General features: G+C 35.5%; 3 protein-coding genes across 3 annotated transcripts; 1 reads left to right on the top strand and 2 right to left on the bottom strand.

Moving 5' to 3' along the window:
• The first annotated feature begins 367 nt into the window (after nt 1–367).
• Nucleotides 368–1,238, top strand: LOC125579812. The gene is made up of 2 exons (XM_048743669.1): nt 368–650; nt 988–1,238. The coding sequence occupies exons 1-2, from the start codon at nt 368–370 to the stop codon at nt 1,236–1,238; spliced, it is 534 nt and encodes a 177-aa protein (XP_048599626.1).
• An 11,568-nt stretch (nt 1,239–12,806) lies between these two features.
• Nucleotides 12,807–18,123, bottom strand: LOC106374454 (kinesin-like protein KIN-7I). The gene is made up of 10 exons (XM_022694710.2): nt 17,768–18,123; nt 17,230–17,438; nt 17,043–17,132; nt 16,862–16,962; nt 16,439–16,558; nt 16,259–16,340; nt 16,120–16,187; nt 15,858–16,045; nt 15,421–15,775; nt 12,807–15,345 (listed from the first exon to the last, which is right to left on the bottom strand). The coding sequence occupies exons 2-10, from the start codon at nt 17,393–17,395 to the stop codon at nt 12,937–12,939; spliced, it is 3,579 nt and encodes a 1,192-aa protein (XP_022550431.2). The 5' UTR covers nt 17,396–17,438; nt 17,768–18,123; the 3' UTR covers nt 12,807–12,936.
• Nucleotides 18,124–18,327: 204 nt separating this feature from the next.
• Nucleotides 18,328–20,928, bottom strand: LOC106376015 (1-acylglycerol-3-phosphate O-acyltransferase). The gene is made up of 10 exons (XM_013816055.3): nt 20,588–20,928; nt 20,310–20,375; nt 19,964–20,200; nt 19,853–19,899; nt 19,633–19,751; nt 19,401–19,561; nt 19,155–19,264; nt 18,965–19,064; nt 18,737–18,860; nt 18,328–18,629 (listed from the first exon to the last, which is right to left on the bottom strand). The coding sequence occupies exons 1-10, from the start codon at nt 20,734–20,736 to the stop codon at nt 18,501–18,503; spliced, it is 1,242 nt and encodes a 413-aa protein (XP_013671509.2). The 5' UTR covers nt 20,737–20,928; the 3' UTR covers nt 18,328–18,500.
• Nucleotides 20,929–20,937: the final 9 nt, after the last annotated feature.

Raw genomic sequence — 20,937 nt, 5'->3', positions numbered from 1 at the left:
CAAAGATCAGTATCTGACCATTGAGAATCCATTAGATCTTTGGACAGAGTTAAAATCGAGATATGATCACCAGAGAACGGTGATCTTACCAAAGGCTCGGTTTGATTGGAGGAATCTCAGAATCCAGGACTATAAGTCTGTGGACGAGTATAACTCGACACTGTTTAAGATTGTTTCTAAATTGAAACTGTGTGGTGAAATTATTACAGATCAGGATATGTTTGAGAAAACCTTTTCCACTTTCCACACAAGCAATATGCTGTTACAACAACAGTACAGTGAGAAAGGTTTCACGACTTATGCTAATCTTATTTCTTGTCTCTTGCTCGCCGAGCAGAACAATGAATTATTGATGAGAAACAGTGAAATGAGACCTCCTGTCTCAGCCCCACCACCTGAAGCACACGCCACAGAGGACAATAAAGAATCCCATCACGTCCAAGGAAATGGCCATCATGGTCGTGGTCGAGGAAAGTGGAACGGATGTGGACGTGGCCGAAGCTCCTTTGGCCGCGGGCGAGGGAATCAACATGGTAGAGACCATGGGCGTGACCGTGGCTCATTTGGAAGAGGTCATGGTCGCGGCCGTGGATCTTCATTCAAACCTCAACACTCGACCAACTCAAGCAAATCAGTGTGCCATAGATGTGGTATGGAAAATCATTGGGCTAAGATTTGTAGGACTCCCAAGCATCTAGTTGACCTCTATCAAGAGAGTTTAAAAGGGAAGAATCCTGAAGCCCATATGACTTATCAAGATGATGAACATGACTTCAATCATGAAAAGGACGATCTTATGGATTATGAAACTTCAGATTGTCTAAAAGACTAAAGATTGATTTCAACATTTGTAATCTAAATTATGTGTTCTTTGCTTTGGTGTTTTTCATTTCTATGTTGTCATTTCTTTGAACTTAAAAACTTAATAATAAATGAATGATTTTATATATGAAGTCTCTAAGTATCATCCTATGAATCTTGTTTTAGAAATGAACGAGAACAAGGATGTACTCGTTGTGGACAGTGGGTCGAGCCACACGATCTTAAAAGACAAGAGATACTTCATAAACTTGACACTAAAAAATGTCAACATCTCCACCATTGCGGGTATAGCTAGTCTCATAGAGGGTCACGGCCAGGCTAATATCATGTTGCCTATGGGTACACATCTTGAGATATCAGATGCCTTGTATTCACCCAACTCTAAGAGAACTCTATTAAGCTTTCAAGACATTTGAATGAATGGCTTTCATATTAAAACCAAGGGCGAAGGAAACAAAGAGTTCCTTCAGATCATTGAAATCGCCCAAGGTCATAAGAAAGTCTTAGAATCCATACCCGCACTATCTACTGGTATTTACCATGCTAAAGTCAGTATGATCGAGGCCAATGCCACTTTTAACAAAGAGGCAATCGACAACTTCACTTTGTGGCACGACCGGCTTGGCCATCCGGGTTCGACCATGATGCGTAAACTGATCCTGAACACAAATGGCCATTCCCTTAAAGAGAAACGAATTATCCCTAACCACCTAACGTGTGTTGTTTGTTCCCAAGGGAAACTCATTTCTAGGCCATCACCAGTCAAAGTCACTAAGGAAACGATAAACTTTCTGGAAAGAATTCAAGGAGACATTTGTGGACCAATACACCCACCTTGTGGGACATTTCAATATTTCATGGTCCTCATTGATGCGTCCACTAGATGATCGCATGTATGTCTTCTGTCGACCCATAACCTGGCATTTGCTAGGTTGCTTGCTCAGATAATTCGATTACGAGCTCATTTTCCAGATTTTCCTTTAAAGACTATACGTCGTGACAATGCTGGTGAGTTCATTTCCCAAGCGTTTAATGATTATTGTATGTCCATGGGGGTAACTATGGAACACTTCGTGGCACATGTACATACACAGAACGGCTTGGCCGAATCATTTATAAAACGCATACAGCTCATTGCTAGACCGTTGCTTATGAAATCAAAGCTGCCGGTTTCTGCCTCGGGACACGCCGTCCTTCACGCAGCCGAGCTCAAACACATCAGACCATCTAGTGAACACAAATATTCCCCATCACAATTGCTTACGGGTCATGGGCCAGACATTTCCCATCTTAAGACATTCGGTTGTGCCGTTTATGTTCCAATTGCTCCACCACAGAGAACAAAGATGGGACCTCAAAGGATGATGGGGATATATGTTGGATTTGATTCCACCACGATTTTAAAGTATCTCGAGCCAACTACAGGTGATTTGTTTAAGGCCAGATACGCGGATTGTCATTTCAATGAATCCGAACTTCCAACATTAGGGGGAGATAGCAGTAAAATGATAAAAGAAATTTCATGGAATCAAACATCCATATCTTGGCAAGATCCTCGAACTCAAGAATGTGATCTAGAAGTTCAAAAGATTATACATTTACAAAAGCTAGCTAATCAATTGCCAAATTCCTTTGCTGACTCGAAAAGAGTGACTAAGTCATATATACCAGCTGCTAATGCACCAATAAGAATTGATATTCAAGAAGGACACAATCAAGTTGCTACAGAGTCTAGACAACGTTTGAAACGTGGTAGACTAATAGGTTCCAAAGATAAGAACCCTCGGAAAACAAAGAAATATGCTGAAATAGAACCGAGGGACATGATATCTGAGACACGGCCGCGGCCGATCCGAAACCCCGTGACACGGCCGTGGTCGACCCTGATTCCCTAGATGTGGCCGACCCTGATGTACCAAACAATGATGCTTGGGACGCCAAGCTTCATGGTACTGATGGTCCTGATAATAATGAGATCTCAATAAACTATGTCTTGTCTGGGATACAATGGAACATAAAGAATGTCGACATTGATGATATATTTGCATACAAGGTAGCACTTGAACTTATGGATTTAAACGAGGATCATGAACCCACGTCCATTTATGAGTGCACTCAACGATCAGATTGGATCAAATGGAAAGAAGCTATAAACGTGGAGTTAAACTCTTTAAAGAAAAGAGGTGTATTCAGCCCTATAATCCGAACACCATTTGATGTAAAACCAGTTGGATATAAATGGGTCTTTGTGAGGAAAATAAATGAAAATGGTGAAGTCGTGAGATATAAGGCACAGCTTGTTGCACAAGGATACTCATAGAGACCAGGAATCGATTATGAGGAAACATATTCCCGTGTGGTGGATGCTACTACTTTTAGATTCCTGATAAGTCTGGCCATAAGAGAAAACTTAAACTTGCGGTTAATGGATGTAGTAATTGCATATTTATATGGTCCACTGGATAATGAAATTTACATGAATGTCCCAGAGGGTATTGAATTGAAAAACAAAGAGAGTTCTCGAGAGCAACATTGCATAAAGTTGAATAAATCTCTTTATGGACTGAAACAATCAGGTCGAATGTGGTACAATAGACTAAGTGAGTACCTAGTGAAAGAGGGATGTATAAATGATCCGATCAGTCCATGCATATTCATAAAGAAATTCGACAATAAAGGATTTGTGATCATAGCAGTATATGTTGATGATCTGAATATCCTAGGAACCTCTGGATAGATTTACCAAACAGTCGAATATCTTAAGAAAGAATTCGAAACGAAAGATCTTGGGAAAACGAAATTCTGTTTGGGATTACAACTTGAGTACGTAAATGATGGAATCCTTGTGCATCAAATGACATTTACAGAAAAGGTACTCAAGAGGTTTAATATGGCCGAGTGTCATCCTCTGTCCAGTCCCATGGTCGTGAGGTCCCTCGGCCTAGACACTGATCCATTCCGTCCCAAGATGGACGATGAAGATGTCCTTGGTCCCGAAGTGCCATATCTCAGTGCTATAGGAGCTTTAATGTATTTGGCAAGTCACACACGGCCCGATATATGTTTTGCCATGAACCTACTATCTAGGTTTAGCTCTTGTCCGACCCAAAGGCACTGGAATGAGATTAAACATGTTCTTCGTTACCTACAAGGAACGAAAGACTTGGGTCTATTTTATACTAACCATAACAAAGATGGTTTAGTTGGATTTGCTGATGCAGGGTATCTATCAGATCCACATCATGCTCGATCACAGACATGTTATGTCTTTACACATGGAGGTACGACCATATCATGGCGTTCCATGAAGCAGACAATCGCGGCTACTTCATCTAATCACTCGGAAATATTGGCCATACATGAGGCCAGCCGCGAGTGTGTCTGGTTGAGGTCGATGACCCAACATATCCGATCAGATTGTGGGATGGCCGAGGGCATAGATGCTCCGACCGCGATATATGAGGACAATGCTGCGTGCATTGCTCAGCTCAAAGACGGCTACATCAAAGGAAACAAGATAAAGCATATTTTGCCCAAGTTCTTCTTCACCTACGAGTTGCAAAAGGCTGGAGAGGTCCAAGTGGTCCAAATACGTTCCAACGACAACTCAGCTGATCTATTCACCAAGTCACTTCCGACTTCTACATTCAGGAAGCTCACGCATCAGATTGGGATGCGTAGACTGAAAGATCTTCAGTAATGATCAGAACAGGGGGAGTAGTACGTGTTGTACTCTTTTTCCTTCACCATGGTTTTGTCCCACTGGGCTTTCCTAGTAAGGTTTTAATGAGGCAACATCCAAAGCGTATTACAATCCCTGTATGGTTATGGCATCCAAGGGGGAGTGTTATAAATCATATTGTGGATGTCCATAACCGGCTCAATGCCAAGAGAGAGAGAGAGAGAGGCGGCTTAGACTTAGGATACCCTAGTTTCATTTTCCTTGTATTTGAACACTTCTCATATTTATGTTTTTCCTTTTATCTCTTTGTAATTCCCATATATAAAGGCACCTTATGTTATGATTAATAACAAGAACTTACATATTCCAATTTATTCATGTTTCCAAATTATTAATTTTCCCTTCACTACTGGAACAATTTACAATAAATGAGTGATATTGTGAATAATTATGATCCAAACTATCACCTACATTTTGGCTAACTATAATATTTGCCGAAAAATATATTACCTATTATAATATTACCCTACTAAATCACCTAAAATATTTCCTAATTAATTCTTCATCATTTGACTTGGACAACGGTTTACAATAAATGAACGATGTTGGGAATAATTAACATCCAAATATTTGCCTATATTTTTGTTAACTAATCCTCCTTCCGTTTCATTAAAATAGAATTTTTAGAAAAAAAAATTTGTTTCACAAAGATGTATTTTTTTATGTTTTCTATGAAAAGATTGTAAACTTCAAGAAAATTAATTGACTTTATTGAATTACTATTGATAAAAAATTATTGAAAATTGAAAATTACAGAAAACAATACATTTATTATGGTAGTTTAAGGTGTTTTCTTAATATGTGTGAAAATATTAAAAAGTCTATCTTTGTGGAACGGAGAGAATATATTTTACACATAATATATTGTACCATAAATTAATGGGCTCGGAAACACACACACACATCTTTATATATAAAAGACTGTTTAATCTCTTCTCCTTCACCCACGTAGGCGTGCCACATAGATAAGTCACACTTTGCAGCGGTGACACCTGTCGAGTTTTGTCGAAACTCATCGTTTAATTAAAATAAGAGGATTCGACGTAGATCTTCTTTCATCTTTTCTAAAATCCTAAGCATTTCACCTCCTACGGTTTCCAGATTGATAATGAACTTTAATAATCATCAATAGAAACATTCCCTTCAATCACATGTCCTAAATTCACATCTACTCCCTTCCAAGCTTTCTCTATCGTCATGATTCTCATGGGATTCAAAGCTTTTAGCAGAAAGTTGGATTCATAGGACTCCTTAGTCGTAAATGGAAGTGGAATCAAGGTATCAGATCCCTCTCCCCAGCTTCATGTCTTCTTTAACGAACTATTTTCTCTTTGATTATTCTGAAGGAAAACAAAATTGAAACGTTGTAGTTGATCAGGTTGATTCAAAACGCTGATTGCAGTCAGTTGATTGGATTGAAGGAAAGACATCTCTTTGCAAATCGAAATTAGGTTAGAGCCGGATATTGTTGCTTCCTTTTGCTTACTGATAAGATTGAATATTGATATTGACATCGTCTCTATGTATTAAATTTTATGATACTTTGATGATGATATATATTTTAATTTGATTGGAAATAAGTGGTTCAACAGATGCCACCGACTTTGGCTTCAAGCTCTATAACCACAGCTGGTGGTCCGCCTGCTCTAACTCCTGTACCACCTTCCAAACTGATGTTCAGGTAGTTTAGTTATCCAAAGTGTTTTTCCTCTCTTCTTTTAGTTTATCACTCACTATATATCTCAAACTCGATAGATCAACAGACCCGAGATCTACCAGAAGCAGGAAGAAGTGACGGTCTCAATTTTCTCCAAAGCATAACGTAAAAAGTCGAGTTTGATGACCAGATTGTGAGTATCATTCGATCAGATAAATGCATTACCTTTAACTGAACCTATCTTGCTTTGTGATTTGGCACTGCGTACTGATTTGAGATATCTATTCAGGTTATGTTTTCCAGTTGATGATGGAGAAGAAGCTTATCTTTCCTAACCAAGTTTGTTTGGGAAGGTGTATATATTCGTCAACTTGAATAATGGGTTTTGTTCATGCCTTTACTAAATCAATATTCATGTGTTATATAGATAGTAAGTGAAGTGCATATATAAAGTTTTTGGAACCAAATGTTGAGATCCGTCTCGCAAAAGCTGAGATAGTAACTTGGGCATCCCTTGAATATGGAAAAGGGATAGCTCTTCTGCCTAAACCTAATCTCGCATCAGTTTTTTAAAACAGCGAAGTCTTTATTTCTACTTACTTTTTCGCTTTGTTTTAATCTATTCATAACAGCCGTGTGTGCCGTGATACATGGCTCGGTGGACGTTGTGTTTATGAGAAGAACTGATGAATTCAAAGCTATGAAGAAACACAACAATGTACTGTTGCATCATGCATGGACGGTTAATGGATCAAAAGATTCTGGATGGAAATACTGAGGTTGCTCCTGTTGCAACTCGAGTCCATGTAAATGGATTGAAGGAAAGATTGAGAGGACTGTTTCCATTGGTATGTCCAGCTATTTTTTTTTGTCTTTCTTTCCTTCACAAGAGAATAGTTGAGTTTGCTAGCTGATTCTTTTGATGATTGCACTCATAAAGACTAAAACAAGCCACTGATTGTTGTGACAAGCAGTTGGAGGCAGGAAAAGAAGACTAGGAAGATGCACATCTCCTTCTGTGAGACACCTTCCAATGTAAGTGTTAATGACTCTGAGCTCGAGTCCTATGTAAGTGTCTATGACGAATTTGATATGGTTTTATGTATCCTTTGATGAATGTATGTGTTTACTGTATTAATTGTTTCTATATGAATAAAGAAAAGTTTTACATCAACATTGTGGTCGTAGACCAAGACGACTCTGGAAAATCGACAGACACTGGTCACTTGATCGACAAGCTTCATGGTTTAGGAAGTTTTAGACCACCGAGTACTACTGCACTGTCTTTGCTGCTTCTTAACATCTTGATTTCATCAAGAACATGGTTAGTGGTACCTCCCAGGATGATTGTGCTGTTTTTATCATTGACTCCACCATTGGTGGTTTCGAAGTTGGTATCTCTAAGGATGGACAGACCCATGAGCACACTCTCCTTGCTTCACCCTTGATGTCAAGCAAATGATTTTTTTCTGTAATAAGGTGAACTAGCTTTTCATTTTTCATTGCTTGATGTGACCATACTCTTTTGATACGATAACATCAATTCATGTCTTTTGTTGTTTTTCCCATATACTCCAAGGGTAAGTACAATGAGATTATCAGGGAGGTCAACTTAAAGAAGTTTGGATACGACACTTGAAAAATTCCATTCGTCCCCATCTCTGCTTTTGAGGATGACAACATGATTGAGACGTCCACCAACCTTGACTGGTATAATAGACCAACTCTCCTTGAGGTTTTTGACCAGATCAACGAGCCCAAGCGGCCTTCAGATAAGCCCCTCCGTCTTCCACTCCAGGATGTTTAAGGGTTGTATTGGAACGGTGCCAGTGGGTCGTGTGGAGCCTGGGTGTGGTTGTCACCTCTGCACTCTGGCCAGCGTGTTGGATATGATCAGAGACGGATGTATTAAGATACAAAAGAAGATAAAATGAGCAGAGAGTCATGCATTTGTGGAGCAACTCTATGGATGAGAGCACTTTAGAAAAGGAGGCCACGATAGATCTGTATTTGTACAGCTTCATGGAATGCATAAGGAGCATCTTTTGGACATCACTTTTCCAAACATCCTTCACTTGCAAGTAAATGACGGTCAAAATATGTTTAATCAAGATTTGTGCTCACAAAAAATTATACGTATTTATTAAAGGTTTACAAGTGCTTTCAGTATTGTAACTGTGATTGGTCATATACGTTCTCTTCTGGTGAAGTTAGGAGAGGTACTTAGAACTAAAGGAGGAAGAGGATGTATTATTATATTAAGGCTCCCAAGAATAAAGGTACTATACTTTGATCCAACCCAGTACAAAGAAACATGATTTTGGTAATGATAGACTTAGTAGTTGTGTTATCCAATATTGTTTGTTCTCAATTACGTACGAGTAGTAAGTCTATGTTCACTTTTGGAGAATAACATATCATATGGTATAACATGTTTGTCTGGAAAAAAAAATTCAAGGGGGAAAGGTTTGGCTAAAAATTTTAGTCTATAGATATTCATTTACTATAGAAAAAAACTACAAGAACAACTGACAATTTGAGTAGTTAATTTTTTGGTTTAACTGGTTTAGTTTCTAGACAAGACCTTTTGATTGTTCAGCTTCAACCTTCTTAGTTCTCACACTTTTTGAATATAATATTTATTTAAATTATATTTAAGGAAATATAAGAAATTGTTATATACAAAAAAATCATTTGTCGGCGACTCATGTAATTTCAAACGGATTGTGTTTGTTAGAATTACAATTTTTAAACGAAAACAAACATAATCAGTTTGCCTGGAAAACATATATTACTATTTCGTTCACATTACAAAAAAAATATGACGAGTTCAAATACAAATATTGGCAAAAATAATAAAATATACAGGCGACGTAATTTTTCATCAAATTTCATTTGATATTGAAATAGTTTTTATCTATTTTTTCAGTCTTTCAACCAATAAATATTAAAATAAATAAATTATTAACAATAATTTTGTTAAAATATGGATGAACATTAGATGATACTAATATTGGTTAAGAAAAAAAAATAATTTAAGGAAAATATCTATGTTTTTACTAAATTTAGAATTTTGTGTCTTGAAATGATACACCAGTTTTTATTACTAATTTAATATTTTTTTATAAGAGATATATTTTACCATATCAAAAGCACTTAAATTGGGAAAATAACCTTTTTGTATAATATTTTCTAAAAATATTATATAATGTTTGATTCTATCATTATTAATAACTGTATTTTTAAAGTATTTAAATCATAAGACTTTAAAAATATTTTTTTATTTAAATCATTGTATGTCTCTGTTTCGAAAAGGAGATACATCTTTTAATTAAAAAAATGAATATATTAAATTGGCCGTATTTACTATAATAGTAAGAAAACATGTTACAATCGTAAGAAATATATTATGAAAACTAATAATATATTAATAAAACATGATTTGATAAATAAACAATAAACAATAAATGTATAACAAAATTAAATATACAATGAATATATTTGTTCATTCTACTCATCATTTTATATATAATTTCCAATAAAAATGAATACAAAATTTGGATTTGCCTAAGACAAAAAACATTGAATAATTTAAAATTATTTTATAATTATCTACCTACTTATATTTTTATTTAAGATTATATCATTTATATTTTAATTAAAATAAACATACTAAATATATAATTAAAATTAAAATTCAAACAAAAAACCCGGGCGTAGCCCGGGCTCGATCCTAGCATATATATATATATATATATACACACAAAAAACCTATGGTGTACATGGCCTTGAAACGATGGGTCTTGAACAAATTATAATAAACCAAATTATTAATTATATTTGTATACACAAACTTAAGCTCATAAAAATATGTGATCATTTAAATTTAATTGATACTTTCATTTTATTTCCTTTTTACAATTATTAAACTTACAAATTTTATTAAAGCTGAATAATTATTTTTTTCTTATAAATGTTCTAACTAATTTATCAACTTAGTATAATGTATACCATACTAACTCATAGTTCACTATTTATTCATATTACCAAATTCAAAAAAATTGTTTTCTCTATATTCTACACACAACTCTAATTATATATACATGTTGGATTTGTTTATATGATACGAAATATTATTGATACAATAAACTTTTAACAAACACAAAAAAATACTCAATGTAATACAACTAACTTTTATTAATGCATTGTTAAGTATAAACAAACCCATGCAACCGCTATATTATTAAAATAGAAGTACACTTATAAATTAACTCTTAAAATTTAAATTTATTTACGTGTCAATGCCACTGAAGTAATAACTAATTCATCTTTATCATTAACTGTCTTTTCCTAATTTAATAGACAATTACCTAAACTAAATTCATAAACAAATTTATGATAAATTTTAAACTTAATTAATATACCATAAATCAAGAACCATATATTTAGGATCTCTGTAATTGGTAAGTCTCTTGTTTTTTGTCATAAAAAAAAGACTACCTAATAAATGTTAACAAATACAATAACAAATCTATTATATAATAATTACTTTCCCAAAATTTAGTTTGTTTCAATTTTTCTTAAAATTTTTTTTTTACTAATTAATAAACAAATATATATATATGAAGTACTATAGTCATGTGTTTTTTTTATAAGTCAGACGCATCAAAATTTAAACAGAATTTTTAGATTGACACTGAAAAATAATTTTCATATTATAAAGATGAATATGTCTCACATTTTGATTTAGTTATGTGTGTCATCGGATGTAGTCAAATAAATTTATATAAAGTCAAACATGCATCTATATATAATTGATTTAGAAAGAAATCGGGTGTTTCATTAATTAATAAATATGACAAAACGTGATATAAAGTTAAATGTAAAACAATAATTAATTTACATAAACGTAAAATAATTTTTAAAAGCCACTTAAACTGATTTGGGTATTCGTTTAATAAATTTAGAATACAATATCATTTTAAAACTATATAGTTATATTTACCATTATTTATTAGTAATAACTAAAAAAAACCTAAATTAATCATTTATAGAATATATAAATAAAATATGAATTATTCTGTTAATATATTATTTGAAGCATATTTTCATATAAATAAAAATTCACTGAAAGCTGAATACAATAAATTTATATGTTAAAAAGTATGGGTGATACAATTGACAGCTAAAAAAATAAAAAAATAATTACTCAATGAATAAAATGATTATTATGTTTAAAATGTTATATTAAACATTAATATAATATATGTAAACAATAAATTTATATTATATAATTTATAAAAAAAAAATTATTTATAAAAACGAAAACAATTACCCATGCGGTCGCATGGATCAAGCTCTAGTATGCTATTCTATTGCTTACTAATCTATAAATTCATCATATTGTAAGAAAATAGTTGATGCATTGATAATAGAAAAGTTCTACAGCTTAAGAATTAGGCGTCACTCGTGTCCGCTCGCAGCCACACCATATCCATACAAAAGTCAAGATGATCATGCCCACCACAAGGATGATGGGTACGAGGTAACCTATCAATATCATATTGTTTCTTCACTTCACCAAAAACTTGTTCTTCCAAGTTTCTTCCCCTGCTAAATTCAAGCTTAGATTATGGTTAAGCTAATTAGAATAAGAAATATATAGACATGAAAAAATCTTATAAATCTTTTGAATCTCCCTTGGAAAGGAAGTCTTTAGATTTTTTAATGATTAGGCAATATATGTAACTGCCTAATATAGCTAAAATATATATGAAAATTAATAATTTTGAGTAATAAATATTTGATAAAAATTAGTATATATTTTATCATATATGTTTAATTTGAAACTATTAAAATAAATTAAAAAAACATATTAACAATATAATAAAAAAATTTAATTTTTCTGTAGATGTTATATATTGACTTTTTAAAAACGACTATAAATTACTATAAATGTTAAAAATCTCATATTTAAATTTTGTGATCCATAGTTTAAAATTTTTGTTATGAAAAGATATAAATAATTACAAAGTCGTATAAGTAGAAAGTCTCATTTAATAAGTTTTAAGATTAAAAGATATATATATAGAACAAGAGTATAAGAGTCTTTTGCCAATTAATGAAAAATGTGTTTTTGAAAATGTCTCTTTAGTGGTAGTAAACATGAATAATAGTATTGAGAAAATGGTAAACATGAAAATTCCATTTTATTTATATGTTCGCACCAATTATTTAATTATAAACATAATAGTTCCAAACTTTTTATTATTATTTCATAATATGTAAAAAATATATACACGTAAAATAATTTATATATATAATGTTCATCTGCATAAGACTCGGATCTTAACAATAGTTAGAATTATTTTGTTGATCATACTCATGATTTTCTGTAAGATATCAGCATTCACCATTAGTATAGTATTAACCGTGTTGTATAATGTATAACAAATAACAACTAAATATGTAGAACAGAGTTAGAATATCATTTAACGAAAACAAAACATTTATAATTCGATTGGTTTTATTAAGTTTTTTTTTGTTTTATTAAGTTTATATCAATGCGATACTGAACAAATTAAATAAGTCGACGACAAAGAATAGGTCTAGCAATAGCAAATAATGTGAGTGATACATATCTTGCACACCTCTTCACTTTTAACTGTTTACACAAACACAAAGAGAATTAAAAAAATAAAATAAAATGGTTCTTTTATAATCCACCGGTCAAGCTAATACGAGAGAAAGAGTTAGAAAAACTCCAGCCAGATGATTTAACGTCGAGTGTTGTTGTAGGTGAGAAGCTAAGTCCAAACATCTCCTTTGGCGTCATGTTTGATTCATCAAATCCAACCAAAGTAGCCACAAGAGAAGCACTCTCTTTGCAATGATCCACGTCTTTGGTCTTGGTCCATGCCTTGTGTGTCACTTGCATGCTCCTCTGCTTTGAACTCAACTCAACACCCCATTTCTTGTAAACTCCTTCTCTCTCCTTTCTTCCAAACTTCTTCGGTATTTGCTTAGCCAACCATTCTCTCTCTCGCCCCAGCGTTTTAGCACTTTGTTTCCTCACAATCTCCTGCGAGTCCTTGAGGAAAGATAGCCTCCTTAGCTCCACTTCCATGTAGACAAAGTCTGATGGATCGCCTTTGAAGAGCAAGAAGAAGTATGTTCTGTGAACCAGAGGTACATTACAAACCCCCCAGAGCTCAATTATCTGGCTTTGCTGTCTCTCAAACTCTGCCTTTGTGTCCCTTTCGGGCTTTGTCTTCTCTGCTTCAGTTTCAGACTCATGCCTTGAATGATGCTGCATCGCCATCTGTTTAAGCCCCGCCATAAACTCATGGAAGCTACCACCGCTAGTCTCAGTATCTGAATCTTTGGTGCTCTGTGCATCGGTGGAGAGAGTGTTGTCTAAATCAAAGGATGCGTTGTTAGATGTGTTGAATGTGAAGCGTCCGCTAGCAGCAGCTGCAACAGCCTTTGTGAACAAGAGGTTTTCTCGGCAGCTTCGGCTTCTTCTCATCATCTTCAAGCTATCTCCTGGACTGGTGTTGACACTTATTGTGTTAAAAGATGGAGACTGATTCTCTTCTGCTGAGTGCATGCTCATAAAGTATTCAATTGTCTTCTGCATCTCCTTCACCTTGTTTTTAAGAGCCTCGTATGTAGTCTCATCTTGATCAGAGCCTCCATGGACTTGTACATGTTGCCCTGACTGTTGTGTGTCTTCTTTCTTGGGAGACAAGCTAGGGTTTGTTTCTTCCTTCTCCACATATTGATTAGTCTCATGTGCTTCTTCTAACTTGTTTAAAGTTAGCTCAACTTCGTCTTCATGTTTAGCAGATAAAGTCATTTCTGTATCTATTGTTTTGAAAGATGAATCAGCATCTTCCTTTTCTGACTCCATAGCTTCAATCTCATTGGCCATAGGCCACAAGTTCTGTCCCATAGCTGCTAACTTTTTGATAGTTAGCTCATCTTTGGCTCCAAGTTTAGCAGATAAAGAGGAACTATCATCTTCCTTTTCTAACTCTATAGCTTCATTTTCATCTGCCTTAAGAGATTCATAGTGTTGTTTGTCTTCCAGACATGACTGGTCCTTAGACAGATTCTGTTCCATGTCTTCTTTCTTTGAAGATTGCCTTTGTTTTTCCACAGGTTCCTCTGTTTCTTGCACTTGTTGTGCAAACTTGTGTACAGTTAGCTCATCTTTGGCTTCAAGTTCAGCAGATAAAGAGGAAACATCATCTTCCTTTTCTGACTTTACAGCTTCATCATCATTGGCTATAATAGATTTGTATTGTTGTTTGTTGTCCTTAGACAGATTCTGTTCCATGTCTTCTTTCTTTGAAGATTGCCTTTGTTTTTCCACAGATTGTTCTGTTTCCTGCACTTCTTCTATAGTTAGCTCATCTTGGGCTTCAAGTTTAGCATTTAAAGATGAATCAGCATCTTCCTTAGCTTCATCCTCATCTTCCATAGAAGATTTGTAGTTTTGTTTGTATTCTACAACACATGGCTGATCCTTAGACATGTTCTGTCCTATGTCTTCTTTCTTTGTAGATTGCTCTGTCTCTTGGAACTCTTCTGCCAACTTGGTTATAGTTAGCTCATCTTGGCCTTCATCTTTAGCATATAAACTCTTCTCTGTATCTATCTTCTCTAAAAATGAATCAGCATCTTCCTCTTTGGACTCTACAGCTTCATTCTCAACTGATAATGACTCCACTTTCTTCTCAACAATGTTGTCTACTGTGTCTTGGATTATAACTTTTTCACTATTCTCTTCAATGCATCTAACTTCTTTGCAAGCATCTTCTGGTTCTTGGATGGTCCTTTGACCCATCTCCTCCCACTTGTTGCTCACTCCATTCTCCGGGATTCGAGGAGTAGTATCATCCAGCAAGAAACCATCTTCATCAGGAGAGTACAAGTTACTTTTCACCATGTTATTTAGCAAACGAGGCTCATCAAAATCTGTTGAATCATAGCTTTTTCTCCTGCTGTAATCAACTGAGCTTGAAGATGATTGATATTCCGTTGCTGATTTAAGCAGATTCTCTACCCGAGATTGAGCTACATCTCTTTGCCACTTAAGCTCCTGGATCTGCTCCTCCATCTGTAGATTGTCGCACAAGTAATAATTGATGTTTCTTTAACAAAACACACAAGAAGCATTCAAAAACAAACTAACCTTTTCAATCACTTCTTCTTTCTGTTTGAGCAATGAATGAAACTCATCAGAGGTTGAAGAAGAAGAAGAAGAAGAACCAAGTCCAAGATTCTTCAACTCATTCTCCATTCTCATCAGCTCCCTCTGAAGTTGCTTCACCAAAGCCTTCTCAGACACAACCATGTTCACTTGAGCGTTTGTGGTCACCTCTTTAGCACAAGTTGCAAAGAGGAGTGTGTTTTTTGATTGTTCAAGATGACTACGAGCAGGGCTCATTGTACATATGATAGCCGTTCTTGCGTTTCCTCCCAGTGAGTTTTGGAGTATACGAGTTAGCTTCGAGTCTCGATATGGTATGTGTCCATGTTTCCCTTTGCTGTATTAGTTCCAAAAAAAAAAACACATTCATATTAGCTTCTTAAGAGACTCTTAGAGGAGAACTCTATTTTAGACATTACCTGAGTTTTCGGATGACAGTTCCAAGAGTAAGTAAGCTCCGGTTAATGTGACAACCTTCTTTGAGTCTTGAACCAGCAGATAACGTCTGAGAAGCTCTTTCACTTCCTGCTAGATCAACAAAGCACACTGATGCTGCAAGAATCGCTGAGCTCTCTGGTGAAACCTCTCTTTTTGAACTTTCTATTGTCTGCATGAGAAATTAACATTAATGTGAGAATCTGATGAGTGCAGTCTTTATCATTGATAGATAAATATGAGTACCAGTCTGAGAATCTGATGAGATCTTGAGCTAGTCTCGTTTAAAGACGTCTCTCCAATCTTCCTTTGAGCTGAGAAAAGACCAAAGATTCAGTATATAATATATAATTAAGCAATTAATTGAGTGTGGTTAATTAATTACTCTCGCATATGGAAATGAGTTCCTCTAGATGGTTTCTGTCTGTGATAGTCTCCTCTTTAAGTTTCTCAACGACCGTTCCTCTCTAATCAAAGTTGACATTAATGTTTTCAGTAATTGTGTAACTAATTATGATGACTAGAAAGAATTAATTGCTTGGAAAAGAAGTTATTGAGAAGGGACCTCTGGATCATCAAGAAGCCTAAGTGGATTATTATTATCTTCACAAAGTAGATCCCTCACAGCTTCATTGTAGATCTCCATTGCTGAGAATTTTAGTGTGTATTTTCTTTCTTGTTTATGCTGCAAGAAACAACAGAGGATTTTTAATTCAAAAAAAAAAAAAAGCAACAGAGGATTTTCTCAGAGAGTTAAATATTAACTAGAGTTTTTTTTCTTTTTTTTTTTGTTAATCTCTCCCCCTGGGTCCAGAACCAGTCTTTGCTTTAAAATACATAGTTTAAAACATTCCTCCGAATACTCCCACCAGGACTCAAACTAGGAGCGCAACGGAATAGACTCAATAGACTCATGCGCTTAACCACTAGCCCACACACACCAGTGGTGAAATATTAACAAGAGTTAGAAGAGGTTAATGTATGTAACCTTGTCAATGTAAAGAAAGATATCATTGATTGCAAATCCAGTGATTCCTGTCATGGTGTATGTTTTGCCGCTACTTGTCTGTCCATACGCAAAGATACTTGCTGCAATTACAACAACAAGAACCATATCCATCATAACATGATCTATAATAATATCAAAACTATTCAATTATGTTTCTTACAGTTGATTCCGGAGAGGACACAAAGTGCAACCTCTCTGGCTCCATCATCATACACTTGCTTTGTAGGACATTCAAATCCAAACACCTTGTCTGTAACACAATAATTGATTGGTATGTGATTTTTATAGTTAGTAATTGATATGTTGGTGCAATTAGTAATTAAGAGTTTTTTTTTTATGTTTATTACCAAAGGTGAAGGAAGGCTTATCAGACAAGTTATGGGCGTTGCAGATGATGGTGGTGTTGTTGATGCATTCCCAATCACATCTATCGTTTCTTGTCTTCTCTTTCTCGTTTAGAGGTCTAACCCTCACCGACACCAGTATCTTCTCTTCTCCTCCTGCTGCCGACATCTTTTTCCTTCTTTCTTTCTATATATCTCTCTTTAATTCAAAGCTGTTGCAAAGGTATGAATCTTTAGACGAGATAAAGAGAGGAACAGAATTGAGGTGAAGACCTTTTTCTAGGGTTTCTTTATTAACTTGTGGATTAATTAAACAATACAAACCCTTGGATTTCCTTTTCATAATAGAACCGCCACAAAAGCTAACCCAAACCCATTAAAGAATTGCTCAAATTATTTTATGAAAAAAAAAATCTTCTGAAACATTTTTTTTCTCTCAAATGCAGGGTTTAGATCATAAATAATAAATGCTGAACGTTTCAAACCTTTCATTGCTAGTCATTGACCAAAACGAATCGACATGTATAAGACTCAAGCTCACCTTTTGATCGTCATTGTACTGCTGCAAATTTGAGAGAGAGGCATGTTTTGATTGTGAGGGTTGAAACTAGAGGAGAGTTTTAATTTGAGCAAAGTTCATATAGAAAATTCAACGAGAAAAGTTGTTGGGAGATGAGGAAAAAGAATGAGTCAGCCAAAATAACAAGATGAGAGACAACTTCCCGTGTCAAAACCTCTCTGTAATTTCTTCTTCCTCAAGTTTCTTTTTCCTGATTGAGCTGTCTGCCGGCATGGCCATTGGATACGTTTCGACCACCAGGTCACATTACTAATTTAAGAATGTTGCCAATCTTTAACCTATTTTAACCTTCCCGTTACGGCTATTATAGTATTACCTTGTTGTGCAAGGGAAACTAACCTTATCTTGATATAAGTTAACATGAGCAGCACACAATGAACCTTATGTTGCTAACAACTTAAAAAAAAAAAAAAAGAATTGTGCATTGACCAGACTCGGTGGTCTCAGTTTGAAGCACAAAGATTTGGTTGTTTATGTTTCATTATTTAACTGTAGAAATTGTATGAAACAAATAATTAAAGAGTATCTAAAGATTACATTAACATTAAAAAAAAGAGAATGGAAAGAGGTCTTAGAACTCCAAAGTACAAACACAACCAACATTAAAAAAAAAATTTGTCTCTCTTTTATATATGGTTTTTGTACATTTATAATAAAGTAAAGTTGATAAGGTAAAAGGAACAACATAGCACGACTAAACCAATTGAAAACCATCTGGAATGAGTTCTTGATGAGAAGAGTCTTGAGATATATACTTGCGGCAAGCATACATCACTGCTGAATGAAAACCAGCTGGGTTGTCTATGAACACAAAATGGCCACCCTACACAAAATTTTGATCAAAATAATCTCTCACATAAGCATCTTCTTCTCTATACTTTCTCCTCTTTAAATGTGAAAACTAATGCATAACTGTTTAAGAGATTTAACCTGTGGAACACGAATGATTTCGCAAGGGACCTTCATGTGTTTCCGTGCTTCCATTGCACCTTGATAGTTCATCCAATCATTCATTCCATAAATAAAAGTTGTTGGCACTTTCCACTCTGATGCGCTGCACAAAAGAATAGTCATCGAAAAACATGAGTTACATAAAACACTCCAACTGCAGTGTGCTCATAAAATTGGTCTTTGTTTCATCAGATTTGGTGAACAAACCTTTGTAAGAGTGGCTTCCTAGCAAATGCTCCGAAGGAGAAGATGTATTTCAAGCATAACTCTCCACTAGCCTTTGCAGCCAAAGTATGATACACATAATCTATAACGTAAAAGCAAAACCATCACTTATCTGCTATGCGTCATCATCATCCATATGCTTCTATGAAACTTAAGAGAAAGAAGTACTCACCGGTGAGCAATCTAGATTCCTCATCTGTTAGCACGGTTCCCACAGAATGTGCACCAAATCTTGCACTTGTATACCGGTTCACAAGACCCGGACCCCAAGGACCTAATCCTCTGCAACAGAAGCATATTTAGAAACATATAGTGAATTCCATTAGTCCTGCCATCTAATTTCATCACCGAACAAGTTGTCACTTGGTTAAAACAAGCTCATTCATTAGATGGTTCCAATGCCGTATAAATAGCATACCTAATCAGCTTCTGAGGAGTGAAATTGGACTCCCATAGATGATTTAGAAGAGCACCTTTCCACGTTGCTCTAAACTTAGTGAGCCACTCCGACTTGGCATCTGATTCTGCTGAGAAACCAGCCGATCCCACCAGAACTAAGTGTTGAACATGCTCAGGGTGCTGAAAGATAGATCCAAAATGTCACATATTACTCATTGAGTTAATACCAAGGAAAGGAACATAAAATTCACCTTAAGCGCGTACTTAGCAGCAACATAACCTCCAAAAGAATGTCCTAAAAGAATGAAGTTACTAAGATTCTTGGATTTGCGCCATTCCTCAAATGAGTCGATAAACCACGCCTCTGTTTCTGCATATTCAAAGAATGACCATATTCAGTTCCATTACTGGTGCAGCATCTCCATCAAGAAAGGGCTCCAAATGAAACCATAGCCACTAAGTCATGAATACCTTCTGTGCTTTTACAAGTAAAATCAGGCCTACTCGATCCACCCCACCTATAAAAAGACCAATTTGTGACAAACAGTTCAACAAAATGTGCACGTTACCAAAGCTGCTTACCCAAGTTGATCAATAGCGATGACCTTAAACCGACTGGCAAGAGCATCGAAGTTACGAAAGAAGAAGCCTTGAGAAGCAGCATAACCATGAACCATCACAAGCGTAGGAGAACCCTCCTTGGCGTCAAAGGTAACAGTGTTGATGTACCTAGACTCATCGCTGGAAGACCTAAACCACCTGATTTTCGAACCTGGTGGTCCAGAGCCAATATTCACTTGCTCTTGTATATAAGGCGTCCTGATGATTGATCCATTTAGAAACATTCAAAACATCAAAAAAATCCAATCTTTGATCGACCCATCTGTATAAAATCCATAATTGAGAGAGGAGGAAGGTATATATGTACTTGAGGATGGAGAGAAGGCGGTTCTCGGCGGCGATGATGTTGTCGGTGGAGGTGGGGATCCAGCGGCAGGCCCGGCTCAAAAGAATTTTGGGCCCTTGGCAAAATAATCAAAAATTTTTTTTTTTACATAATTATATGATAACTTAAAAATTTCGGGCCTTATCTTCAATTTTTTTAAAAATATTGGGCCCCTTTTCAATACTATTTATGCAAAAAATCTTTTGGGCCCTAGGCCAATGCCCCTTTGCCCACCCTCCTGAGCCGGGCCTGTCCAGCGGAGGGAATTGGGCCATAAGATCTTCCATCTCGATTTCGCTGCGTTCGTTGCAGCTGATGCAGCAACAGAAGAGGAAGAGGAAGAGGAAGATCCGAGCTTTGTCTTTGAGATTTCCTCCGCCATTCTTAACCGGAACCGGTTTAAGCTCATACACGAAATCCAATAATCTAGAGAGGAGACAAAAGTCAAAGAATCTGAGATTGTGGAAATGACTGAGACGAGAGAGGTTTTGCTCGCTAAAAGGGATATATGCGTCGTCCATGATGACGGGACACGTCATTGCTGACGTCATGTATTCTTGCAAAGAAAGAGAGAGAAGCTTCCCGTGGTCATTGTTTAGACACTCTCTCT

The sequence above is a fragment of the Brassica napus genome, chromosome C1, assembly GCF_020379485.1.
Source record: "Brassica napus cultivar Da-Ae chromosome C1, Da-Ae, whole genome shotgun sequence".
Taxonomy (NCBI): Eukaryota; Viridiplantae; Streptophyta; class Magnoliopsida; order Brassicales; family Brassicaceae; genus Brassica; species Brassica napus.
The sequence above is the reverse complement of the archived record's forward strand: the minus strand, read 5'-3'. Positions and strand labels throughout refer to the sequence as shown.

Excerpts from the sequence above, each read along its gene's own strand:
- LOC125579812 (XM_048743669.1), top strand. The coding sequence starts at position 368 with ATGAGACCTCCTGTCTCAGCCCCACCACCTGAAGCACACGCCACAGAG. Across the intron at positions 651-987 it reads ATCAGTGTGCCATAGATGTG|AAATGAACGAGAACAAGGAT; the intron begins GTATGGAAAATC and ends ATCTTGTTTTAG.
- LOC106374454 (XM_022694710.2), bottom strand. The coding sequence starts at position 17,395 with ATGTCGGCAGCAGGAGGAGAAGAGAAGATACTGGTGTCGGTGAGGGTT. Across the intron at positions 16,559-16,861 it reads TCTTTCTTTACATTGACAAG|CATAAACAAGAAAGAAAATA; the intron begins GTTACATACATT and ends TGTTTCTTGCAG. Across the intron at positions 15,776-15,857 it reads ACTGTCATCCGAAAACTCAG|CAAAGGGAAACATGGACACA; the intron begins GTAATGTCTAAA and ends GAACTAATACAG.
- LOC106376015 (XM_013816055.3), bottom strand. The coding sequence starts at position 20,736 with ATGAGCTTAAACCGGTTCCGGTTAAGAATGGCGGAGGAAATCTCAAAG. Across the intron at positions 19,562-19,632 it reads CTGCTAAGTACGCGCTTAAG|CACCCTGAGCATGTTCAACA; the intron begins GTGAATTTTATG and ends TCTATCTTTCAG. Across the intron at positions 18,861-18,964 it reads AGGAAGCCACTCTTACAAAG|CGCATCAGAGTGGAAAGTGC; the intron begins GTTTGTTCACCA and ends TCTTTTGTGCAG.